Source organism: Vidua chalybeata, chromosome 18, assembly GCF_026979565.1.
Source record: "Vidua chalybeata isolate OUT-0048 chromosome 18, bVidCha1 merged haplotype, whole genome shotgun sequence".
NCBI lineage: Eukaryota > Metazoa > Chordata > Aves > Passeriformes > Viduidae > Vidua > Vidua chalybeata.
Window position 1 is genome coordinate 13,007,491 of NC_071547.1, and position 20,279 is coordinate 13,027,769.

Genomic DNA, 20,279 nt, shown 5'->3' on the forward strand with positions numbered 1-20,279 from the left:
CAGAGCAATTGTTCCACCAGAAGCCACCTGCCCTGCCCAGGGGACCTCGTTACCAGTTCTTTGTGCGTCAGGAAGGGAAACCTGGGCTCTGCCTGGTTCCTTGGGGAGCTGCTCCAGGGACGTTCCTGGGCACTGGGATCAGTCACCCATGGCTACGCTGCTGCTGGAGTCCCCAGAAGAGCCCTGGGGCTGATGCCAGGGCACAGCGTGTGCTAGCTCCTGCCAGGATCCATTCCCAAGAGGGGACTGGGATGTGGCCACTCTTGGAAAAGGAAAACAGAGCTGTCCTGGGATGAGAGGAGTCCAAGCCACCCTCAGCCCACCAGCACAGCCACAGCCTGGGAAAGTCCTTCCCCGCTCCATGAGCACCAAGGGGCTGGGAACCACCGAGTCACTGGCACAGGCTGGCCCTGACCTCTGAGCTGCCTGCCCAGCGCTATGAGTCCCGTGCAAGCCCCACACAAACCACACAGCCAGCCCTTGCTCCATGTTTAATAGGAATGGACACGTGCCATGTTGCAGCCCGTGGGGCAGGACCCGGGCAGGACCCATGGTGTGTCCCCAGTGACTGTGCTGGTGAGCCGAGCCCTGTGTTGGCTCTGCAGCCAACTCATGCCATCCTTTCTAATAAGTTATTATAAATAAAGCATCTGACCCCTGCCCTCCCACGGTGAGGCCGTGAGTCACCCCACAGCCCTGCCAGCCCCAGCCCTGGCAGGTTTGTCACCCACCTCCTGGAGGGGCTGGCACTGCAGCCAGGCTCTGCCTACCCTGCCACAGCTACCAGCAAATAGACAAAAAACCCAAGACTTAGAAAAATTGCTGTGAGCAGGGCAAGAGCGCAGCAGGACCAGGGCTCTCCCTGCCCCAGCCCCCACCCCGTTACACCCATGGGTGCCCCAAATCTTCCCTTCCCAGCACTGCCCATCTGGATTCCCCCACCCCTCTACTCACACCCAGCAGGAGAGCCCAAAGTCCTTCCCTCTCCGAAGTCTGGGCACTGTGATGGGCACAGCCACACCAACCCTGCTCCAGCAGCAAGTGCCGCTCGCTGGGCACCCCCTGGCCCCTCCCTGTCCCTGGAGCAGCCATGGGTCTGTCCCTGGAGTGTGTCCTCGGGCCAGCTAGCTGTCCGTGCAGCAGTTCCCTGCAAGGGAGGACAGACAGCCTTGGCACAGGGAGCCTGGCAGGCTCCAGGTCCTCCCCAGCCTGTGCCCCAGGGTCAGCGGGGGCTTGGCTGGGTGCCAGGGCGGTTCTCACCCAGGATGTTGCGCTTGCAGAGAGGGCAGGTCTGCTGCAGCAGGAGCCAGGGATCCACACAGTCCCGGTGGAACTCATGGGAGCAGGGCAGCACCCGCAGCCACTGCCAGCAGGGAAGTGAGGGCACACGTGAGCACAGCTGGGTGGCAGGGACACAGCCCACACCCTGGCAGGGTCACCCTGGCCCCGGCCAGTGACCGGAGGCTCGGCCCAGGGTGGGCTCCAGTCCCACCTGGCTCTTGTGGAACTGGTCCAGGCACACGGCACAGCTGTCGATCTCGCAGGCCCGGCTCCGGGGCGGCTTCCCAGGATGGTACCGCCGGGTTTTCAGCGCCAACAGCCGCCGCCGGATGTGCTGCTTCAGGTCCAGCTGCGGGGGCAGAGCCGAGGGTCACGGCCCACCCCAAACCCCCGGCACGGTGCACAGCAGAGACATTCCCACATTCCCACCTCGGCGTCACGCTCCGACAGGTCCTGCCGCGACTGGCGCTGGGCCTGCACCATGACGCCGGTGCAGAGCAGCAGGGCGATCAGCAGGATGGTGTTCCACAGCTGCTGCAGGTACTTCTGTGGGGACAGCGCGGTGGGGACGGGAGCCGGAGACCCGGCCCTGCTCCCAGCCCCGCTCCCAGCCCCGCTCCCGGCCCCACCGGAAGCCCGGTGCCGTACCTGGACCTGCGAGCTGCTCTCCCCGGGGCAGATGACCCCCTGCCACTCCCCGTAGAGGCCCCCTCGGGACAGGCCGCAGGTGGACCACAGCGTGAGGGTCACTCCCTGCAAGGCAGGACACGGCACTGCTGATGGCCGCGGCAGCATCCAGCCATGGGAGCGCACGTGTCCTGGGAGGAGGAACGCTGGTGCTGCCAGCTGCCCTGTGCCCATGGGTTCTCTTCTCTTCCCTGCTCCCTGCAGCTGCTTCCGATGGATCGGAGAAGTTTGGCTGGGCACAGTCATGCCCTCCTCTCCCACTGGCAGAATGAGGAAGAGGAGGACAGACAAACATACCAGGTTCTCCAGCAGCACTGCCTGGTACGTGATCTTCGCCGTAGCCTGGAGCCCACTGTGAGCAAAGAGGAAAGTGTCAATTCCATGGACATGGCAGGATTCGGGCACAGCTCCCCTGTGCCAGGGAGCACCCCTTCCCCACAGGAATTGGCAGTGACTGAGGGGACCAGAGGAACATGTAGGGGAGGTGGCAGCAAGACACTTCCTCCCCAGCTGTGCCCAGCCCTCAGTGACCCTGCACAGGGCTCTTCCTCCCAGCCTTGTGCCTCAGTTTCCCCATGTGTGACACCATGGCAGCAATCCAAATGTCCCACAAGTCAGGAGGATAGACAGGGTCCCGCTGCTGCTGATGGTGAGAACAAACACCCACAGAGGTTGTGGGGAGGCCGGTGCCATGACAAGAACCAACTGGTCTGGATAATTTCTACTGAGAGTCCTACAGCTCCTGGCTGAGGCCACCTGCCACCACATGGGGAACTATAGAAGGGCTCCAGTCCTGAGGAAGGGATGGATCTGACCCAGATCTTCCCTGGAAACACATCTCAGCCCCAGGTGGCCGTGGCATGGCTCAACACCACCCCAGCAAACATGCTGGGCTGAGTGAGAGACCCCCAGGGTGGTTCCCTGGGTGCCGCAGCCTGCTGGGGCACAAAGCAAGGACAAGGTAGTGACAAGGCAGGGACCAGGCAGGGTCCAGCCCCTCCCACACCACCGGCCGTACCGCAGCAGCGCTCCCAGCAGCCTGGTGACATTGTCTGAGGACTGGATGACGATGACGGGCTTGGCGAGCAGCTGGGACACGTCCAGCTGCAGCGGGAGGGAAGCGGAGCGGTCAGCGGGGCACGACCCCCGCCCGGCCCCGCCGCCGGCACCGCCCTACCTCACGGATGGCGTTCTGGTTCAGCGCCAGAATGAGCAGGGCGGAGGCCCCCAGCACCAGCGCTCGCTTCATCTGCAGGGACAGTGGGGACACGATCAGGGGACAGCGGGGCTGTGTCCCTGACAAGCTCCTGTCCTGCTGCAGGAAGCACCCAGCACGTCTCTGCCAGGGTCACACGGGACCCAAGAGGAGTCAGAAGCTGTCAGAGACCCCGTGGGCCACCAAGCACAGACCAGGACTCCCCAGATCTGGCCAGGAGACACCCCTGTGGGTTTGTGACCTGCAAACACCACGGCAGCCCTCAGGCCAGGCAGGGGAGACAGGGTGAGACAGAGGGTCACCTTGGTGACAACGGCGGTGGTGAAGGACTCCTCCTTGGCACCCCGGGGGCCCTCAGCCGGCTCCTCGGTGCCCACGGGCACCACCCCGATCCAGCTGTCGGCAGCGCTCAGCTCCGGCTCCACGTCACCCACCTGGGGACGTGGTAAGGAGAGGGAGAGCTGGGATGAACCCCAAGGTTCAGGGCACCCCCAAAGCACCCCTATGCCCCAGGGGCCCTGGGGAGCTGGGTGCTGTGTGGGGACAGGGACAGCAGCTGGGGTAACACAGGGAAAACAGGGTGCCACTGTGCCCCTGCCTGCACCTCCTCTCTGCTGCTGGCCACACCCGAGCAGTGGGCTTCCTGCCCTGGTCAGTCCCCCAGTGCCTCCGGCCTCCCCAGCAATCCCCCAGTGCCTCCCAGTGCCCTTCAGTTCCGGCTCCTCCGCTGCCTCATTCCTTCCGCAGTGCCCAAGGACTCACGCCAGCACCCACTGGCCCACAGTGACCCGCCTCCCTGCCACTGAACACGGCCCTGCCAATGCCCCCGGTCTCTTAATGTCTCCCAGTTCCCACTGCTTCCCCCTCATCTCTGCCACCCAGCACCCACGTCCCCAACCCCATACCCAGCAGCCCCTCAATGTCTCCCAGTAGCCCCCAGTCCCCGCTGTTCCCCTCCCTCCCTTACTGCCCCTGCCCCCCCAATACCTCCCAGTGCCCTCCACGTCCAGCTTCTCCCCTCCCAATCTCTCGCCAGTGCCGACAGCACCCCCCAGCCCCACTCGCCGTTTCCCCGCGCTCACCAGCACCAGGCGGCCTCGGATCTCCATCTCCTCCCGCTCCCCCCGCGGGCCCCCCCGGCCCGGCCCGGCCCGGCCGCCCCCCGCTCCCAGCACGGCCCCGCGCAGCGTGTACGAGCCGCCGGGCACCGCGGCCGCGCTGCCGGCCCCGCTGCCGGCCCCGTCCCCGTCCGGCCCCGCTGCCCCGGGCCCCGACACGGCCACCTCGACCCGCGCGGGGGTCGCGGGCCCCGACCCGGCCCGGCCGAGCGCCAGCAGCGGGGCGAGCAGCGCCGCCCGCACCGCCGCCATGGCTGCGCGCCCCGCGCCCCGCAGCGCCCTCTGCCGCCGGGGAGGACCCGCCGCACCCCCCACCGCCCGCAGGGGGAGCCCGAGAGCCCGGACCGGGACAGGGATTGGGACAGGAATCGGGATGGGGACAGGGATTGGGACAAGGACAGGGACAAGGATCGGGACAGGGATTGGGACAGGAATCGGGATGGGGTCAGGGATTGGGACAAGGACAGGGACAAGGATGGGGTCAGGGATTGGGACAAGGACAGGGACAAGGATCGGGACAGGAATCGGGATGGGGTCAGGGATTGGGACAAGGACAGGGACAGGAATCGGGACAGGAATCGGGATGGGGACAGGGATTGGGACAAGGACAGGGACAAGGATCGGGACAGGGATTGGGACAGGAATCGGGATGGGGTCAGGGATTGGGACAAGGACAGGGACAAGGATCGGGATGGGGTCAGGGATTGGGACAAGGACAGGGATCGGGACAGGAATCGGGATGGGGACAGGGATTGGGACAGGGATCGGGATGGGAATCGGGACAGGGATTGGGACAAGGGTCGGGATGGGGACAGGGACAGGGACAGGGATGGGAATCGGGACAGGGATTGGGACAAGGGTCGGGATGGGGACAGGGACAGGGACAGGGATGGGAATCGGGACAGGGATTGGGACAAGGGTCGGGATGGGGACAGGGACAGGGACAGGGATGGGAATCGGGACAGGGATTGGGACAAGGGTCGGGATGGGGACAGGGACAGGGATGGGAATCGGGACAGGGATTGGGACAAGGGTCGGGATGGGGACAGGGACAGGGACAGGGATGGGAATCGGGACAGGGATTGGGACAAGGGTCGGGATGGGGACAGGGACAGGGACAGGGATGGGAATCGGGACAGGGATTGGGACAAGGGTCGGGATGGGGACAGGGACAGGGACAGGGATGGGAATCGGGACAGGGATTGGGACAAGGGTCGGGATGGGGACAGGGACAGGGATGGGAATCGGGACAGGGATTGGGACAAGGACAGGGACAAGGATGGGGTCAGGGATTGGGACAAGGACAGGGACAAGGATCGGGACAGGAATCGGGATGGGGTCAGGGATTGGGACAAGGACAGGGACAGGAATCGGGACAGGAATCGGGATGGGGACAGGGATTGGGACAAGGACAGGGACAAGGATCGGGACAGGGATTGGGACAGGAATCGGGATGGGGTCAGGGATTGGGACAAGGACAGGGACAAGGATCGGGATGGGGTCAGGGATTGGGACAAGGACAGGGATCGGGACAGGAATCGGGATGGGGACAGGGATTGGGACAGGGATCGGGATGGGAATCGGGACAGGGATTGGGACAAGGGTCGGGATGGGGACAGGGACAGGGACAGGGATGGGAATCGGGACAGGGATTGGGACAAGGGTCGGGATGGGGACAGGGACAGGGACAGGGATGGGAATCGGGACAGGGATTGGGACAAGGGTCGGGATGGGGACAGGGACAGGGACAGGGATGGGAATCGGGACAGGGATTGGGACAAGGGTCGGGATGGGGACAGGGACAGGGATGGGAATCGGGACAGGGATTGGGACAAGGGTCGGGATGGGGACAGGGACAGGGACAGGGATGGGAATCGGGACAGGGATTGGGACAAGGGTCGGGATGGGGACAGGGACAGGGACAGGGATGGGAATCGGGACAGGGATTGGGACAAGGGTCGGGATGGGGACAGGGACAGGGACAGGGATGGGAATCGGGACAGGGATTGGGACAAGGGTCGGGATGGGGACAGGGACAGGGATGGGAATCGGGACAGGGATTGGGACAAGGGTCGGGATCGGGACAAGGACAGGGACAGGGATCGGGATGGAAATCGGGACAAGGGTCGGGATAATGACAGAGACAGGGGATGGGGACAGGGATGGGGACTGGGACAAGAGTTGGGATAAGGACAGGGACAGGAACTACTGCTGGGACAGGGATGAGGGCCAGGGGGACAGAGATAGGGATGGGGAAACAGGACAGAGAGCAAGAGAGGTACAGTGACAGGGAGCAGGGACCAAGACTGAGACAGGGACAAGGACCACGACCAAGCTGGACACTTGGACAGAGCAGGGATGAAGAAGGTGATGGGAACAGGGACCAGGAGAGGGACAGGGAATTGAGACCAGGATGGAGATTTAAACACAGACAAGGGTTGAGACTGGGGTGGAAACCAGCACTGGGACAGGGATGGGGCAGGGGCAGAGACAAGGATGAGACCAGGATGGGAACAGAAGCAGGAATCAGGTGGAAAACAGGAACAAGGAGAGGCACTGGAAGAACAACAGGAAGTGGGAGCAACACGTGGACAAAGGCCAGGACCAGGACCAGGATGGGAACAAAGAGAGGGACCAGGAGGAGGACGGGAATCAGGAGAGAAACAGGGCAGGGACTGGGAGCGGGAGCAAGACAGGGACAAGTGCTGGGACCGGGATGGGAACTGGCAGCAGCAGCAGGACAGGGACAGGAATGGACGCAGGGACAGGAAACCAACTGTCACCAGGAGAATGACAGGGACAGGAACAGGCATGGGGACACAGATATCCACATCCCCACGTGTGGATACAGGGACACACGGGGACACAGAGACACGTGTGCTCTGGGGGAATGGGGACACGGGCACCCACAGCCGTGGCACAGGCAGGGACATGGGCACACCCCCCAGCCCAAGGTGACATGGACACACACCAACACCCGAGTACCAAAACCCAACTGCCCCCCCCCACCGGACACCCCTCACCAGCCCCAGCCTGGGAGCAGCCTCCAGTGCCACATCCTGACCCCTGGGTGCCCCATCCCACCCCCTGAGTGCCACAGCCTGGCCCCGCTCCGGCCACGTGTGCCCAGCCCATGTGCCTCCGGGGGATTTGCCGGCTGGATTAGCCGCGGCATGGGCCCAGGCTGACCTCCTTTTGGCAGGGGCCACACCAGGAACGGGACTCGGGGCTGTGGGACCCAGTTCCCGCGGCTGCAGGGTGCTGTGGGATGGGTCTGGATGTGTCCCCATGTCCCCATCCATGTTTTAAGTGCGGGGGTGTAATCACAGGGTGAGGTAATCCCTCCTCCCACGGCTGCAGCCAGAGCCGGTTTAACCACACGGCGAAACATCCCGATTGCAACGGTCTGGATGTGCCATAAACAACAGCCGGGAGCATGGCTGGCTCAGGAACCAGCCTGGAGTGGCGAGCATGGATGTGGGGGACTCTGTGTGTTCGGGGGGAAACACAAAATGGGGCCTGGGGGTGGCTGCTGCCAGAGCTGCCCCTCGGAGGGGACACATTAAGGGGTGTGAATGGCTCCATGGAACATGCATAGGTGGGATACAGATGGCTTCCTGGACATCTGCAGCTCCAGGGGACACTTATGGGTCCACAGAACGTGGATGGCTCCATGGGACATCTATGGGTCCCAGTTCCAAGGGACACGCATGCCTCCGTGCCACAGATGGCTCCTTGGGACATGCACAGATGGGACACAGATGGCTCTGTGGGACATCCACAGCCCTAAGGGACAAGGTATGGTTTCATGGGATGTTTCCATGGGTTATCCATGGATATGTATAACTTCATAGGACACCCATGGGACATCCACAGCTTCACAGGACAAATATGGTTCCATAGCATATGCAGAGCTCTCTGGGACAACCATGTGTCCATGGGGGACACAGGGCTCTGTGGGGCGTCCATGCCTCCATGGGACACACACAGCCCCATGGCTATCCTGCTCCTGATCCCCATCTTTCAATCACTGCACCTGAGCCCTCAATCTGTCCCTGTCCCCATCTCCCATCCCTGTCCCTTCTACCTGGCACCCTGCCCCCTCCACTCTCATCCTGTCCCTGCTCCACTTTCAATCCCTGTCCCCACCTCCCATCCCTGTCCCCTCTCCCTGACACCTGGCCCGGATCACCATCTCCCACCCCACAGCCACATCTTCCATACCCCAATGTCCTCCTACACCCTCTCTACCCCACTGTGTCCCCCAAACTCTCATAGGGCCCCACCCTTCTGTACACTCCATAACCCCCAGAGCCCCTACACTCATCTCTCCCTTGTCCCCCCAAATCCCTACATTCCCCATGCCCCCCAAGGCTCCCTGTGCCCCTATAGCCCCTGTTCCTCATATTCCCCATGCACTCCTACCCCACATGTCCCCTATAGCCCCCAAGTCCCTCATACCCCCAAGGCCCCCTATGCCCCCATATCCCCTGTAGGCCCCAAACCCTCCCAAGTCCTCCATATCCCCCATATCACTTAAAGCCCCCACACTCCCCTATGGTCCCCAAGCCCCCTGTGCCTCCTCATGCCCTCATACCCCTATAGCCCCCATACCCCTACAGCCTCCCATTTCCCACGTGCTCCCCATGCCTCCCATATCTCCCTGTGCCCCTAAATCCCCCAAGTCTCCCATACCCCTCACATCACTTACAGCCCCCATACTCCCCAAGCCCCTCTGTGCCCCCATATCCCCTATGCCTCCATCACCACCCGCACCCCCAGTCCCCGACCCCGGGGCGGCGGCGGGCGCTGACCGGGCGGGCAGGGGTCGGGCAGGGTCCAAGGCCACGGAGGTGGGCGGGGGCCGGGCGGGCCCGGGGGCGGTCCCGGGGAGGTGCTCGGAGCCTCCCCGGCCGCCGGGGCCGGGCAGAGCCGCCCACAGCGCACCATGAGCGGCTGCGTCGGAGACCTGAGCCCGCAGCAGGCGGAGGTGCTGGCCCAGGTGAGCTCGGACGGAGCGACCAGGGGGCTGCGGGGGGACCGGGGCCAGGGCCGGGCTGTGCTCCCCGATGTGTGCCCGCATCCGCCGCGGGACCGGCATCACCCCTACCCCGCACCGCAAACCCACCGGCAGCACTTCTGCTTCCGGCTCCGGGGGGCTTCGCAGCCCCCCATAGCACCCCAAACCCACCGGCATCACCCCCGCTCCGGCCTCCGGAGGGCTCCGCACCCGAAACCTACCGGCTTCACCCCGATTCCTGGCCCCGGGGACGTCCCATCGCTTTCAGCCTCCATCCCGCCCCCTAAATCCGGCCCCGGGAGGCTTCCGCTGCCTCCATCCCTCGTCCCGGACCCCAAACACACGGGCCGAGCCCCACTGTGGCACTGCCCACTAGGGCCGGACCGTCCTGGGTGGGTCCTGGGGGTCCCGCTGGCTGGACCATCCCGGTGGTGGGCCCCCATCCCTCTCCCATCCTCCCCGGGACTCGGGAACCTCCTGCCTCACTGTAGGGCCCTTGGGACGGTGGTCTTCTGCTACCTCTGTTCCACCCTGGACCCCAGTCCCACGGGCTGAGCCGCCGTGGCGCTGCCCACCAGGGAAGGACCATCCCGGGTGTCCCACCAGACTGGGCTCCGCCGAGCCCCATTTTCTTCTTCCACCCTTCCATGGGACCGGAGAACTTCCTGCCCTCACCGCCGGGATTGCAGGCCCGGGGACACCCAGAACCGGTGATTGTCACCCGCCACGGCCACCTCTGCCAGCCCCTCGTGCTTGGGTGCCAGCCGTTATCGGGGTTCAGTGCACCCCAACCACGAGGGCATCCCCGTGCCTTTATCTTATCGCTGCTTTTCATTCCCAGCCAAATTCCACGGGCGGGCGATGACCCCTCCGGGTGCCAGCACGGGGGGGGCAGGGGCAGGCGTGGGGCACGGAGCCCAAACCGTGCCCGGTGCCAGCTGTGCCCTGGGCGGGTGAGGGAGGCGAGTGGCCGAACCCGTTCGTCCACCACCACCGGCTTTGTCCCAGGGTGAAGGAGCTAATCCCGGGTTTAATTACCCCTAATTTCAGCGGGAGATAAGCTAATCAGGCTCATTAAGGGGAGGGCCTCGGCTGGTACGGAGATTTGAGCCGTAGCCTGGTTGGGGTGAGTGGGGCCACATTGAGAGGGGACCCTGGGTCCCCCAAACCTCCCAATCCTGCACCCCAACACCCTCCTGCCTGTGCTGGGGGTCACAAACGGCAGGGGACACAGTGACCAGCTCCATCCCAAAGGATGCCACTAGTGGGGACTGATCTGCTTGGTCTCTCCCTGAGGGGACCCCAAATCACCCAGTCCTGCACCCTAACACCCTCCTGCTTGTGTCATGGGGCTGTGACACACTGCAGTGTCACTGAAATGGGGACATGTGGTGATCTGCTAGTGACTGTCTTCATCCCAAGGATGCCATTGGTGGGGCCTGGTCTGCCTGGTGCCTGCAGGACCCCCTCTGAGGGGCCCCGGCTTTCCCAACCCTCCAGTCCAGCACCCTGGCACCCTCCTGCCTGTGCCAGGGGGGCTGTGGTCCACTGGGGGTCACTGGAGTACACACAGTGACAGCCTCCATCCATCCCAAAGGACACCCCTGGAGGGGACTGCTTCACCTTTCCCTGTGGGACACCCCGGGAGGAGAGGGGTGGTGACAGCCCACACTCACACCTTATGCAAGGGCTTGGGGACAGCTTGTGCTGGGGGACACCCAGAGCATGGCAGCCGGCCTGGGGACGGTCCCTGCCAGGTGACCGCTGATCCTGGCTGCACGTGGGGCAGGGAGAGGGCACAGGGTGACCCTTCTCCCCTGGCAACGTCCCAGTCCTGGTTGGCATGTTTTTAGGGGGACAAGGAAGAGACAAACCTCCAGCCTTGAGGTTTTTGGGGAGGACCAGGGATCCCTTCACCAACTGTCCCTCTTGTCCTCGCAGTTCCGGGAGAAGCTGCAGGACGTGCTGCCCTCCCTACCCTCCCAGGACGACTATTTCCTCCTGAAATGGCTCCGAGGTAACCCCGAAGTGGGGACAGTGCTGGCGGGGTGGGAGCCCCATGGGGCTGGCAGGGGCTGAGCTCTCTGCTCTCTTGCAGCACGCTCCTTCGACCTGCCCAAGGCAGAGGTGATGCTCCGCAAGGTGAGAGGGGCACCCCGCTGTGCTGGGACATACCTGGCGTGGGACCCCATGCCCTGGGCCACCAGCCCCAGCAAGGGGGACCCGCCCATGGGGTTCGGCTTGTCCCAAATCTCACCCTGGCCCGCTCTGCCCCCGCTACAGCACATCGAGGTCCGCAAGCACATGGATGCCGACAACATCATCGCCTGGGAGCCACCTGAGGCGAGTGTCCCTGGCCTCCCGGGGGTGGCCCTGGAGGAGACCGTCCCCCTGAGTGCCCTGGGGTGTGTGTGAGGTGCCCTGAGCCCCCCGTGCTCCTGCAGGTGATTCGGAAGTACATGTCCGGAGGGCTGTGCGGCTACGACCGGGAGGGCAGCCCAGTGCGCTACGAGATCATCGGGCCGCTGGACGCCAAGGGGCTGCTCTTCTCCGTCTCCAAGCAGGACCTGATCAAGAACAAGTTCCGAGACTGTGAACTGCTCCGGCACGAGTGTGAACAGCAGAGTAAAAAGGTGGGAACTTGCCCCCACTCTGCTGGCCCCAACAGGCCTGTGGGACCGTGTCCCGGCCCGCTCCATGTGTCCCATCTGGTCTGCCCCCTACCAGTCATCATCTTCCCCAGCCCTATGGATCCCTATCCTGTCCATTTCCCTCTGTCCGTGTCCCTGCCAGCCCCCTAAGTCCATGTCCATTCCCACAACTCTAAGTCCTCCCCAGCCCCATATGTCCATCTCTGGTCCATTCCTACCAGACAATAACCTTGACGGCCCTTTATATCTTATAGGTCCATGTCCTGTCCATCCCCCTCAGCCTGTGTCCCTGCCAGCCCACGTCCTGTCCATCCCCACCACCCAATGTCCTCCCCTGTCCCATATGTCCATCTCTGTCCATCTCTCCAGCCAATGTCCTCACTTGCCTGCCCTACAGGTCCATGTCCAGTTCATCTCCCTCCGCCCCACAAGTCCATGTCCTGTCCACCCCACCGTGGACCATGTCCCTGCCAACCCCATATGTCCATCTCTGGTTCATCCTCCCAGCCCACAACTCCGCATCCTGCCCATCCCCACCACTCCATGTTCCCACTGTCCCTCAGCCCATGTCCCTGTCCCAGCTCCCACGATGCCCCTTCTCCCCATACCACCACTTAGGAGGAGGCTCTGGCTGGCGTGACCAGCCTGTTGGGGCCACCCCATCCCTAGACCTCCCCATGGGTCCTGCCTGATCCCCCCCATCCTCCCGTCCCAGCTGGGCAAGAAGATTGAGATGGTGATGATGGTGTACGACTGTGAGGGCCTGGGCCTGAAGCACCTCTGGAAGCCAGCTGTGGACACGTATGGGGAGGTGAGGGCTCCTGCCCACCCCCCTTCCCACTGGACCGCAGGGGTCTGGGCTGATCCCTGGGATGATGCAGGAGCAGGTCCCTGCAGTGCCCTGCACTCCCCAGGGTTCTGGGTGGGGTCCTGCTGGGTGCATGGCACGGGTGACCTGAGCTCCCCCATCTGCAGATCCTGTCCATGTTCGAGGAGAATTACCCTGAGTCCCTCAAGCGCCTCTTTATTGTGAAGGGTGAGTTTGGCCCCAGGGTCCCACTCCCCTTTTCCAGGTGCTGATGCCCTCCTAATGGCCCCCTCTGCCCCCAGCCCCCAAGCTCTTCCCTGTGGCCTACAACCTGGTCAAGCACTTCCTGAGCGAGGACACGCGCAAGAAGGTCGTGGTGCTGGGATGTGAGTCCTGACCCTCCCCGGGGCGTCCCAAATGGAGCTGACATGTCCCCCCCCTCTGCTGTCACCCTGCCCAGGGGACATACTCCAACTTGCAGCCCCCCAAACCTGCTGTCCTCCCCCCCCAGCCAACTGGAAGGAGGTCCTGCAGAAGTACATCGACCCCGCGCAGATCCCGGTGGAGTACGGGGGGACGCTGACGGACCCTGACGGGGACCCCAAGTGCTCCAGCAAGGTAGGAGGAGCCCCCGCTGGGCTCTTCAGGGGTGCTGGGCAGTTCCCCCACCCCCACATCCTCCGTCCCTTCCAGATAAACTACGGGGGGGATGTGCCCCAGCATTACTACGTGCGGGACCAGCTGGCGCAGAAGTACGAACACTCGGTCGTGGTCAACCGGGGCTCGTCCCACCAGGTCGAGTACGAAATCCTCTTCCCTGGCTGCGTCCTCAGGTGAGCGGCGGCTTGGCGCCGCAGGGAGCAGGTGACGGCCGCAGTGTCCCCAGCCCGCCGCAGCACAGCCACTGTGCCGTGCAGGTGGCAGTTCCACTCCGAGGGCGCCGACATCGGCTTTGGGGTGTACTTGAAGACCAAGGTCGGGGAGCGGCAGCGGGCGGGCGACATGACCGAGGTGCTCCCCAGCCAGCGCTACAACGCACACATGGTGCCCGAGGACGGCTCCCTCACCTGCTCCACGCCCGGCATTTGTGAGTGCCGAGCCCTCCCCGGGGTGCTGCGGGGCGTCCCCCGTGTCCCTGACCCCACCATGTCCCTGTCCCCCCGCAGATGTCCTGCGCTTCGACAACACCTACAGCTTCCTCCACTCCAAGAAGGTGAGCTACAGCGTGGAGGTGCTGCTGCCCGACGCCGCCTCGGCCCAGCAGATCCAGGGGGAGTCCCCCAACCACAGCCCCTGAGCCCCCCGGGCTGCACCGCGCCCCCAGGACGGCCCCTTGGGAAGATGGAGCCGGGGCTGAGCCCCGGAGCTGCCGGACTGAGGCGGGGGCCGGACGGGGCCGAGCTCCTGCAGCCCCCCCAGACTCTGTGCCTTATGTGGGCCCCGCACCCACCGCCGCTGCTGCCTGGGCTGGGGAGTAAAGGGATGGACTGAGCGGGGTCTGCTGCGCTTTGTGGCTGCCCGGACCCAGAACCGCCCCTGCTGCCCGCCTCAACCCCACCAGCAGGCCAGCGGCCCCAGCCCCCGAGCGGCCCCCTCAGTCTCACAACTGCTCCCCCAGACCCACAATTACCCACCCAGTCCCAGAATGGCCCCCCAGCCCCAGAGCCGCCCCTAGCACCACAGCTGCCCCCTCAGCCCCACAGCTGTCCCCCCAGCCTCACAGCTGTCCCCAGCCCCAGCCCCACAGCTATCCCCTTAGCCCCACAGCTGTCCCCAGCCCCACAGCTGTCCCCCCAGCCTCACAGCTGTCCCCCAGCCCCAGCCCCACAGCTATCCCCTTAGCCCCACAGCTGTCCCCACAGCTGTCCCCAGCCCCAGCCCCAGAGCTATCCCCTTAGCCCCACAGCTGCCCCCCCAGCCTCACAGGTATCCCCACAGCTGCCCCCCCAGCCCCACCATTGCCCCCTCCGCCCCCGCTCCAGCCCCGCCCCCGTGGCCGCCGGTGACGCAAGGCCGCGGGGTCACATGCGCGGCCCCGAGGGGCGGGGTCATGCAAATAAGGCTTGAATGGGCGTGGCTATGACGCGGCATCGGGGGCGGGGCATGCAGCGGGAGCGGTGGCGCGCGCCATGGGGCCGGAGGAGCCCGACCTGTACCGGGACACGTGGGTCCGATACCTGGGTGAGCACCGGGAACCGGCACCGGGCACCGAGCCCGGGAACCGGGCACTGACACTAAGCACTGACACCGGGAAGGGGGTACCCGCACCGGGCACTGACATTGAGCTCTGACACCGGGAAGCGGGCGCTGACATTGAGTACAGAGCACTGGCACCGGGAACCGGGTACTGACATCGGGTACCGCGTAGCAGCACCGGGCGCTGACACCGGGTACGGGCACGGGGACCTGGGCATTGACATTGAGCACTAACATCAAATAGCACCACCCGGACCTGGGCACTGACATCGGGTACCGGCTGCGCAAACGGGGCGGTGATACCGGGCACCAACCCCTGTCGCAGGGTACCGACACCGGAGACTGGGCATTGACACACTGGACACTGGTACCGGGCACCAGCATCAGGCACCACAGCAGGAGCCAGGCACTGACAGCCGGCCCTGCGTTAGGGACGTGACCCCAGACACGGTGTTGGGTACCGGGCACCACGCACTGCACTGCCCGGGTACTGGGCACTGACACCCAGCACTGGTACCACAGTGCACTGGCTCCGTGGTTCTGGGCACCAACACCCAGCACCAAGTACTGGGCACTGATATGGGGTTCTGGTACCACACAGCAGGCCCTGGCATGGCACAGCACACAGGGTAACAGCACTGCACGCCAGCACCAGGTACCTGTCACTGTCACTGGCTAGTGGCACCATCCACCAGCACCGTGCACGGACACTGGATACCAGGAGCAGTTACTGGTTCCTGCCAGGCACTGGGAATAGGTACAGATACCAGAAGTGGGCACTGTCACTAGCACTGGGCAGTCACAGACACCAGCCCTGGCAGCGGTCACCCCCAGCCCAGCTGTCCTGGTGCAGTGGGTCCAAGGAGACGCAGGCACTCCAAACACCCCCTGTGCAACATCCATCCAGTGACATTGGGACACCCTGCAGGGTGTCGGTCCCTGACCCTACCATCCCCTCAGGTTATGCCAACGAGGTGGGCGAGTCCTTCCGCCCACTGGTGCCAGTGCCGGTGGTGTGGGCCAGTTACGGCGTGGCCACTGCCTACGTGACCGCCGACGCCATCGACAAGGGTCGGAAAGCCGCCACCGTGAGTGCCACTCCCTCCTCACCCCCCCAGCCTCTCCATCCCTGCCCTTCCACTGACCCCTGTGATCCCCCAGGCCCACGCGCAGGACCCCACACGCGTGGGGATGGCCGTGGTGGACACCTTTGTGTGGCAGAGCCTGGCCTCGGTGGCCATCCCCGGCTTCACCATCAACCGGCTCTGCGCCGCCTCGCTGGCCCTGCTGGGCTCCCTGACCCGCTGGCCCCTGCCCGTGCGCCGCTGGACCACCACTGCCCTGGGGCTGGCTGCCATCCCCCTCATCATCACCCCCATCGACAGGTAACGGGGACACCCCTGGGGCTGGGGGACAGGTGGGTGCCGGCACCCCATCCCCACAGCCCAGAGGGATGGAGCACATTTGTCTCCTTGGAGACCGGTCCCAGGATGGGCTTGGGGCTGGGAGCAGAGGGTGGTGACAGGATGTCTCCACTCCAGAGGGGCTTTGCTGGGGTCCAGCCAGGACATGTCCCTGCCAGGATAGGGATTATCCGGAGCTGAGCCGGGATTAGCACAGTGAGGCTGTACTAAACCTGGTTTGGGTGGCGCTCGTGTCTCAGGGGATATTAAGGACAGTCCCACCCATTCCACATCAGATCCACTGCCCCAGACACACCCCAAGACCCCGCTGATGCCCTCTCCTGCTGCAGGACTGTGGATTTCCTGATGGATTCCAGCCTCCGCAAGCTTTACAGGACACCAGGAGAACCCCCCACGTCCCACTGAGCACCACCCTGCACACTCTGGGGAAACTGAGGCATGCTGCTGTGACCCACCTACTGTGACCCCCAGAGTGGCCACCCTGCCCCACACTGGTCCTAATAAACCATTTCAAACATGACCCCTGATGGGTGATGCTGAGGTGCCACCACAGCCAGGCCATGTCCTCACCTGGGGGACACATGGGTCTGGGTTGGTCCCAATCCCTCAGGGTCTCCACCTGGGAGAGGGGGTCTCTGCCTGCCCAGAGCAGCCCTGCTGTCCCCACCATCTCCACAGCCTCATGGGACAGCCTGGGGACTGTCCCCAAGGAGCTGTCACCATGTCCATGGTCTCCAAGGACATGAAATCCACCCAGCCAGGAGCCACCATCTCCAGCACCCCAGGCTGGGACAGTGCCACAACACCTGGAAGCCACAGGAACCTGGAGAAGTGGCTTGCCAGTGTAGGGGCACATCTCCGTCCCTCGGTGGCATCCACACGCTACCAACCAGGAGAAGCTTTAGAGAAAGCAAAACCACATTTATTGTTGAGAAAGAGACTCTGGTCCCGTCTTGCCCTGTTTCTCAGTCTCCCTGAGGACCAGGGCTTCCACCACGCTCTGCACCTCAACCTGGAAGGGACACCTCTGCCTCGGTGGCTGCTGTCCCCACCGGGGTCTGCCCAGGCGCCAGGTGCTCAGGGCCAGCCCCAGCAGCCCCCCAGCATGGCACTGCCCACCAGGGCCAGCCCAGCCAGCAGGAACCTCTTCACCGTCCAGCACTGTGCTGGGAATGGCAAAAAACACACCTAGGGGTCAGAAGGGGGTTCAGCACAAGGGGTGGGGGTTTTGGGGACATGGGCCAGGGTTGGAGTGTCCCTCACCTTCATACCATGGCAGCTTCTCCTTCCGCACCAGCACTGGTCCAACTGTCTCCCGGTGGAGTGTCCCCTTTCCTGGGAATGCTGTGGGACGATATGTCCAGTGCAGTCCAGCCCAGGTCCAGGAGCTCTCCCAAGACCCCAAAACAACCTGGGGCCACCCTGTCCCACCCCTGGTACCTGGCACATCTCCATGGAGGGCGGCAGCAGCAGGACAACCGGTGTCACAGCAGTGGCATGGGGTACTCCGGACAGGGTCCTCTGCGTTGTGCCAGCTGGGAGAGGAGAGGACAGAAGTGGGGGAGGGGGGTGGCTCTAGGGGTCCCCAGACTCCACCACAAGACCCACATGGTGCCACCCCAGAGGAGATGTCTCCAAGCACCTCCACAACACCTCCGCAGCACGGGGGAGCTGGGACCTTTGGCAATGCCACCAGCTACCATTGAATTGAAGAGGTAACATCCAGACTACAGTGGGGTGATTTGGTCTACCCAGAAGGGAGTTCTGCCCCCAACACACCCATGGGGTTCTTGTGTCCCCGGACACCCAGTGTACCTGGCCGTGGTGTGGCCGTAGAAGCAGGACCTGGTGGCACGTCCTTGTCCCCATGCCATCAGCAGGCAGTGCACGTAGACCTGCTGAGACACCACATCCTTCTCAGGGACCCTGCTCTCCTTCCACACGACCTTGTGGGGCTGAGGCCACCCCAGCAGGAGCACCATGTCTCAGGATGAACAATGTTTTGGGACACCCAGGTCATCCCCCTCCCTGGGATCTCCATCCCACCACCAAGGGCATCATCCCCACCTCACCTGCTCTTCCTCAGGCTCACCCTCCAGCGTAGGGGCCAGGATGGAGAGCTGGAGGACAGACCCCCCTCTCTGGTGCTGGACAGACACGTTCCCCAGCTTCTCCCCGTGCAGGCACCTGTGGCAGGAGAGTGACACAGGACATTCCAGGGCTGTCTCCAGGCCCTGGGCATCCCTTTCCATCAGGAGGTCCTGCAGGACCCAAGGGTGGCTGGAGAAGGAGCCCCTACTTCCTGCCCCACCAGCACTGACCCATGGCTGTTCACCACCATGAAGACTCTCCTGGAGTGTCCTGGCTGCTCCATGGTGGTCCAGTAGCACTGATCCACGTGGATCTTCATGGAGATGCTGGGACTGAAGTGGACACTGGCTTCCAGGTGGATCATAGAGCCAGAGCTGAGCACTGGCAGCTTCTCTGGAGTGGCACTGGAGTCCTCTGAGAGGTATGGGTTAAACCTATCCCACCAGAGGCAGGGGCACCAGACATCCCAGACCACCGTCCCTGCAGCTTCCCCCTTTCAGAGCCCAGCCCCCAGGCCTGCCTTTCCTGCTCTCAGATCTACAGCACCTTCCTGGACCCCCCCATGGAGCTGAGAGGGACCATATCACCCATCAGGGGCAGAGCTGACCCCAAACCCCATTGTGGTATCAGGCACAGGGTTGGGAACATCTCAAACCCTCCACAAGGTCAGGGGGGAGTTCCTGCAGGGACAGCCACCTTTCCTGGTGGTCCTGGTGCTGGGGCCAGCCAGGAGAAGGCACTGACTGCTGCTGGTTGAGCCCAGGGGTCTTGGCTGGACCCATCCCATGGTCTCACCCCCCCAGTGTTTTCCTGCAGCATTCCCAGAGCACTCACCATACAGGAGCCTCAAGGTGAAGTTCATGACGGGCTCCTCAGAGTGGGGGTGAGCAGGAACCCTCCCTGTCCCCATGCCTGAGGACATCACTGGAGCTGTCACCGTGTGACCAGGGGACTCTGAGGCAACTGCAGCCATGGTGGTCCCTGAAAGAGGAGGGCTGAGCCAGCAGTAGCATGTCCCAGACACAGCAGGGACATCCAGGTCCTCAGGTGTCCCTAGGACTTGTTTGGGACAGGTGGCAGCAGCACAAAGGCAGGGAGAGCACCTAGGAGCACATCAGGGGCTCCTCTGTCCCCAGCCCCACCCCAGGAGGAACTCACCTGCACTACAGGAATTCACCAGGAGCATTCCCAGCACCGTGACCCTGACCAGGGCTGGGGACAGACCAGGAGCTGCTCATGGGGTGGGACACCACTGTCAGCAGCCACAGACCCAGCCAGGACCCACCAGCCCTTCTGGGACCTCAGGGGAGCTCCTGGCAGCCCCTTGCCCCAACCCTCAGAGCTTGGGATCATTTTAGGAAGGCTTCTCCAGCCCGGGCCAGCCCCCAGGTGACCATCTGGAACCAGCACTGGGCAAAGCAAGGGACACCCACCACCCACCTCCCCCAGGACAACCAGTGGGAGGAATGAAGGGGGATCCCAGCCCCACTCACCTGCCACCTCCAGCACAACCCCACACACCATCACCAACAAGCACAGCTCCATCCCCAGTGAGCAGCGTCCCCACCCCACCAGCTGGGGGTCTTTAAGGACATGGGGCTGGGTGTCAATGGGTCCCAGCTGGCACTGATGGGGTTGGGGGCTTTGCTTGGTCTCTGCAGCCATTGGCAGCCCCACACCTGGGGCTGGTCCCATCCCTCACACCTTCCCAGTCCCACCACAAGAGCCTGTGCCCATCTTCCAGTCCCCATTCTATCCCACAGTCCCAGTGCCACCACTCAGACTGG

General features: G+C 64.0%; 3 protein-coding genes across 4 annotated transcripts; 2 read left to right on the top strand and 1 right to left on the bottom strand.

Annotated features, from left to right (window-relative positions):
- Window positions 1–26: 26 nt before the first annotated feature.
- Window positions 27–4,554, bottom strand: RNF215 (ring finger protein 215). Of its 2 annotated transcripts, XR_008433999.1 has the most exons (11): window positions 4,267–4,554; window positions 3,487–3,618; window positions 3,146–3,217; window positions 2,987–3,072; window positions 2,266–2,320; window positions 1,930–2,034; window positions 1,711–1,827; window positions 1,493–1,630; window positions 1,261–1,363; window positions 955–1,147; window positions 27–262 (listed from the first exon to the last, which is right to left on the bottom strand). XR_008433999.1 is itself a non-coding variant. In XM_053959296.1 (10 exons), exons 1-10 carry the CDS (start codon window positions 4,552–4,554, stop codon window positions 1,125–1,127), a joined length of 1,119 nt encoding a protein of 372 aa, XP_053815271.1. In that variant the 3' UTR covers window positions 479–1,124. The 2 variants fall into 2 exon arrangements, 1 of the variants encoding a protein (XP_053815271.1); XM_053959296.1 differs by lacking the exon at window positions 27–262 and having other exon boundaries at window positions 479–1,147.
- Window positions 4,555–9,200: 4,646 nt separating this feature from the next.
- Window positions 9,201–14,273, top strand: SEC14L2 (SEC14 like lipid binding 2). The gene is made up of 12 exons (XM_053959295.1): window positions 9,201–9,304; window positions 11,264–11,339; window positions 11,421–11,464; window positions 11,606–11,665; window positions 11,767–11,955; window positions 12,689–12,784; window positions 12,949–13,009; window positions 13,084–13,167; window positions 13,293–13,399; window positions 13,475–13,614; window positions 13,699–13,868; window positions 13,948–14,273. Exons 1-12 carry the CDS (start codon window positions 9,251–9,253, stop codon window positions 14,076–14,078), a joined length of 1,212 nt encoding a protein of 403 aa, XP_053815270.1. The 5' UTR covers window positions 9,201–9,250; the 3' UTR covers window positions 14,079–14,273.
- Window positions 14,274–14,769: 496 nt separating this feature from the next.
- On the top strand, window positions 14,770–16,863 carry MTFP1 (mitochondrial fission process 1). Its single transcript, XM_053959299.1, has 4 exons — window positions 14,770–14,962; window positions 15,938–16,065; window positions 16,139–16,362; window positions 16,731–16,863. Exons 1-4 carry the CDS (start codon window positions 14,911–14,913, stop codon window positions 16,804–16,806), a joined length of 480 nt encoding a protein of 159 aa, XP_053815274.1. The 5' UTR covers window positions 14,770–14,910; the 3' UTR covers window positions 16,807–16,863.
- The last annotated feature ends 3,416 nt before the right edge of the window (window positions 16,864–20,279 follow it).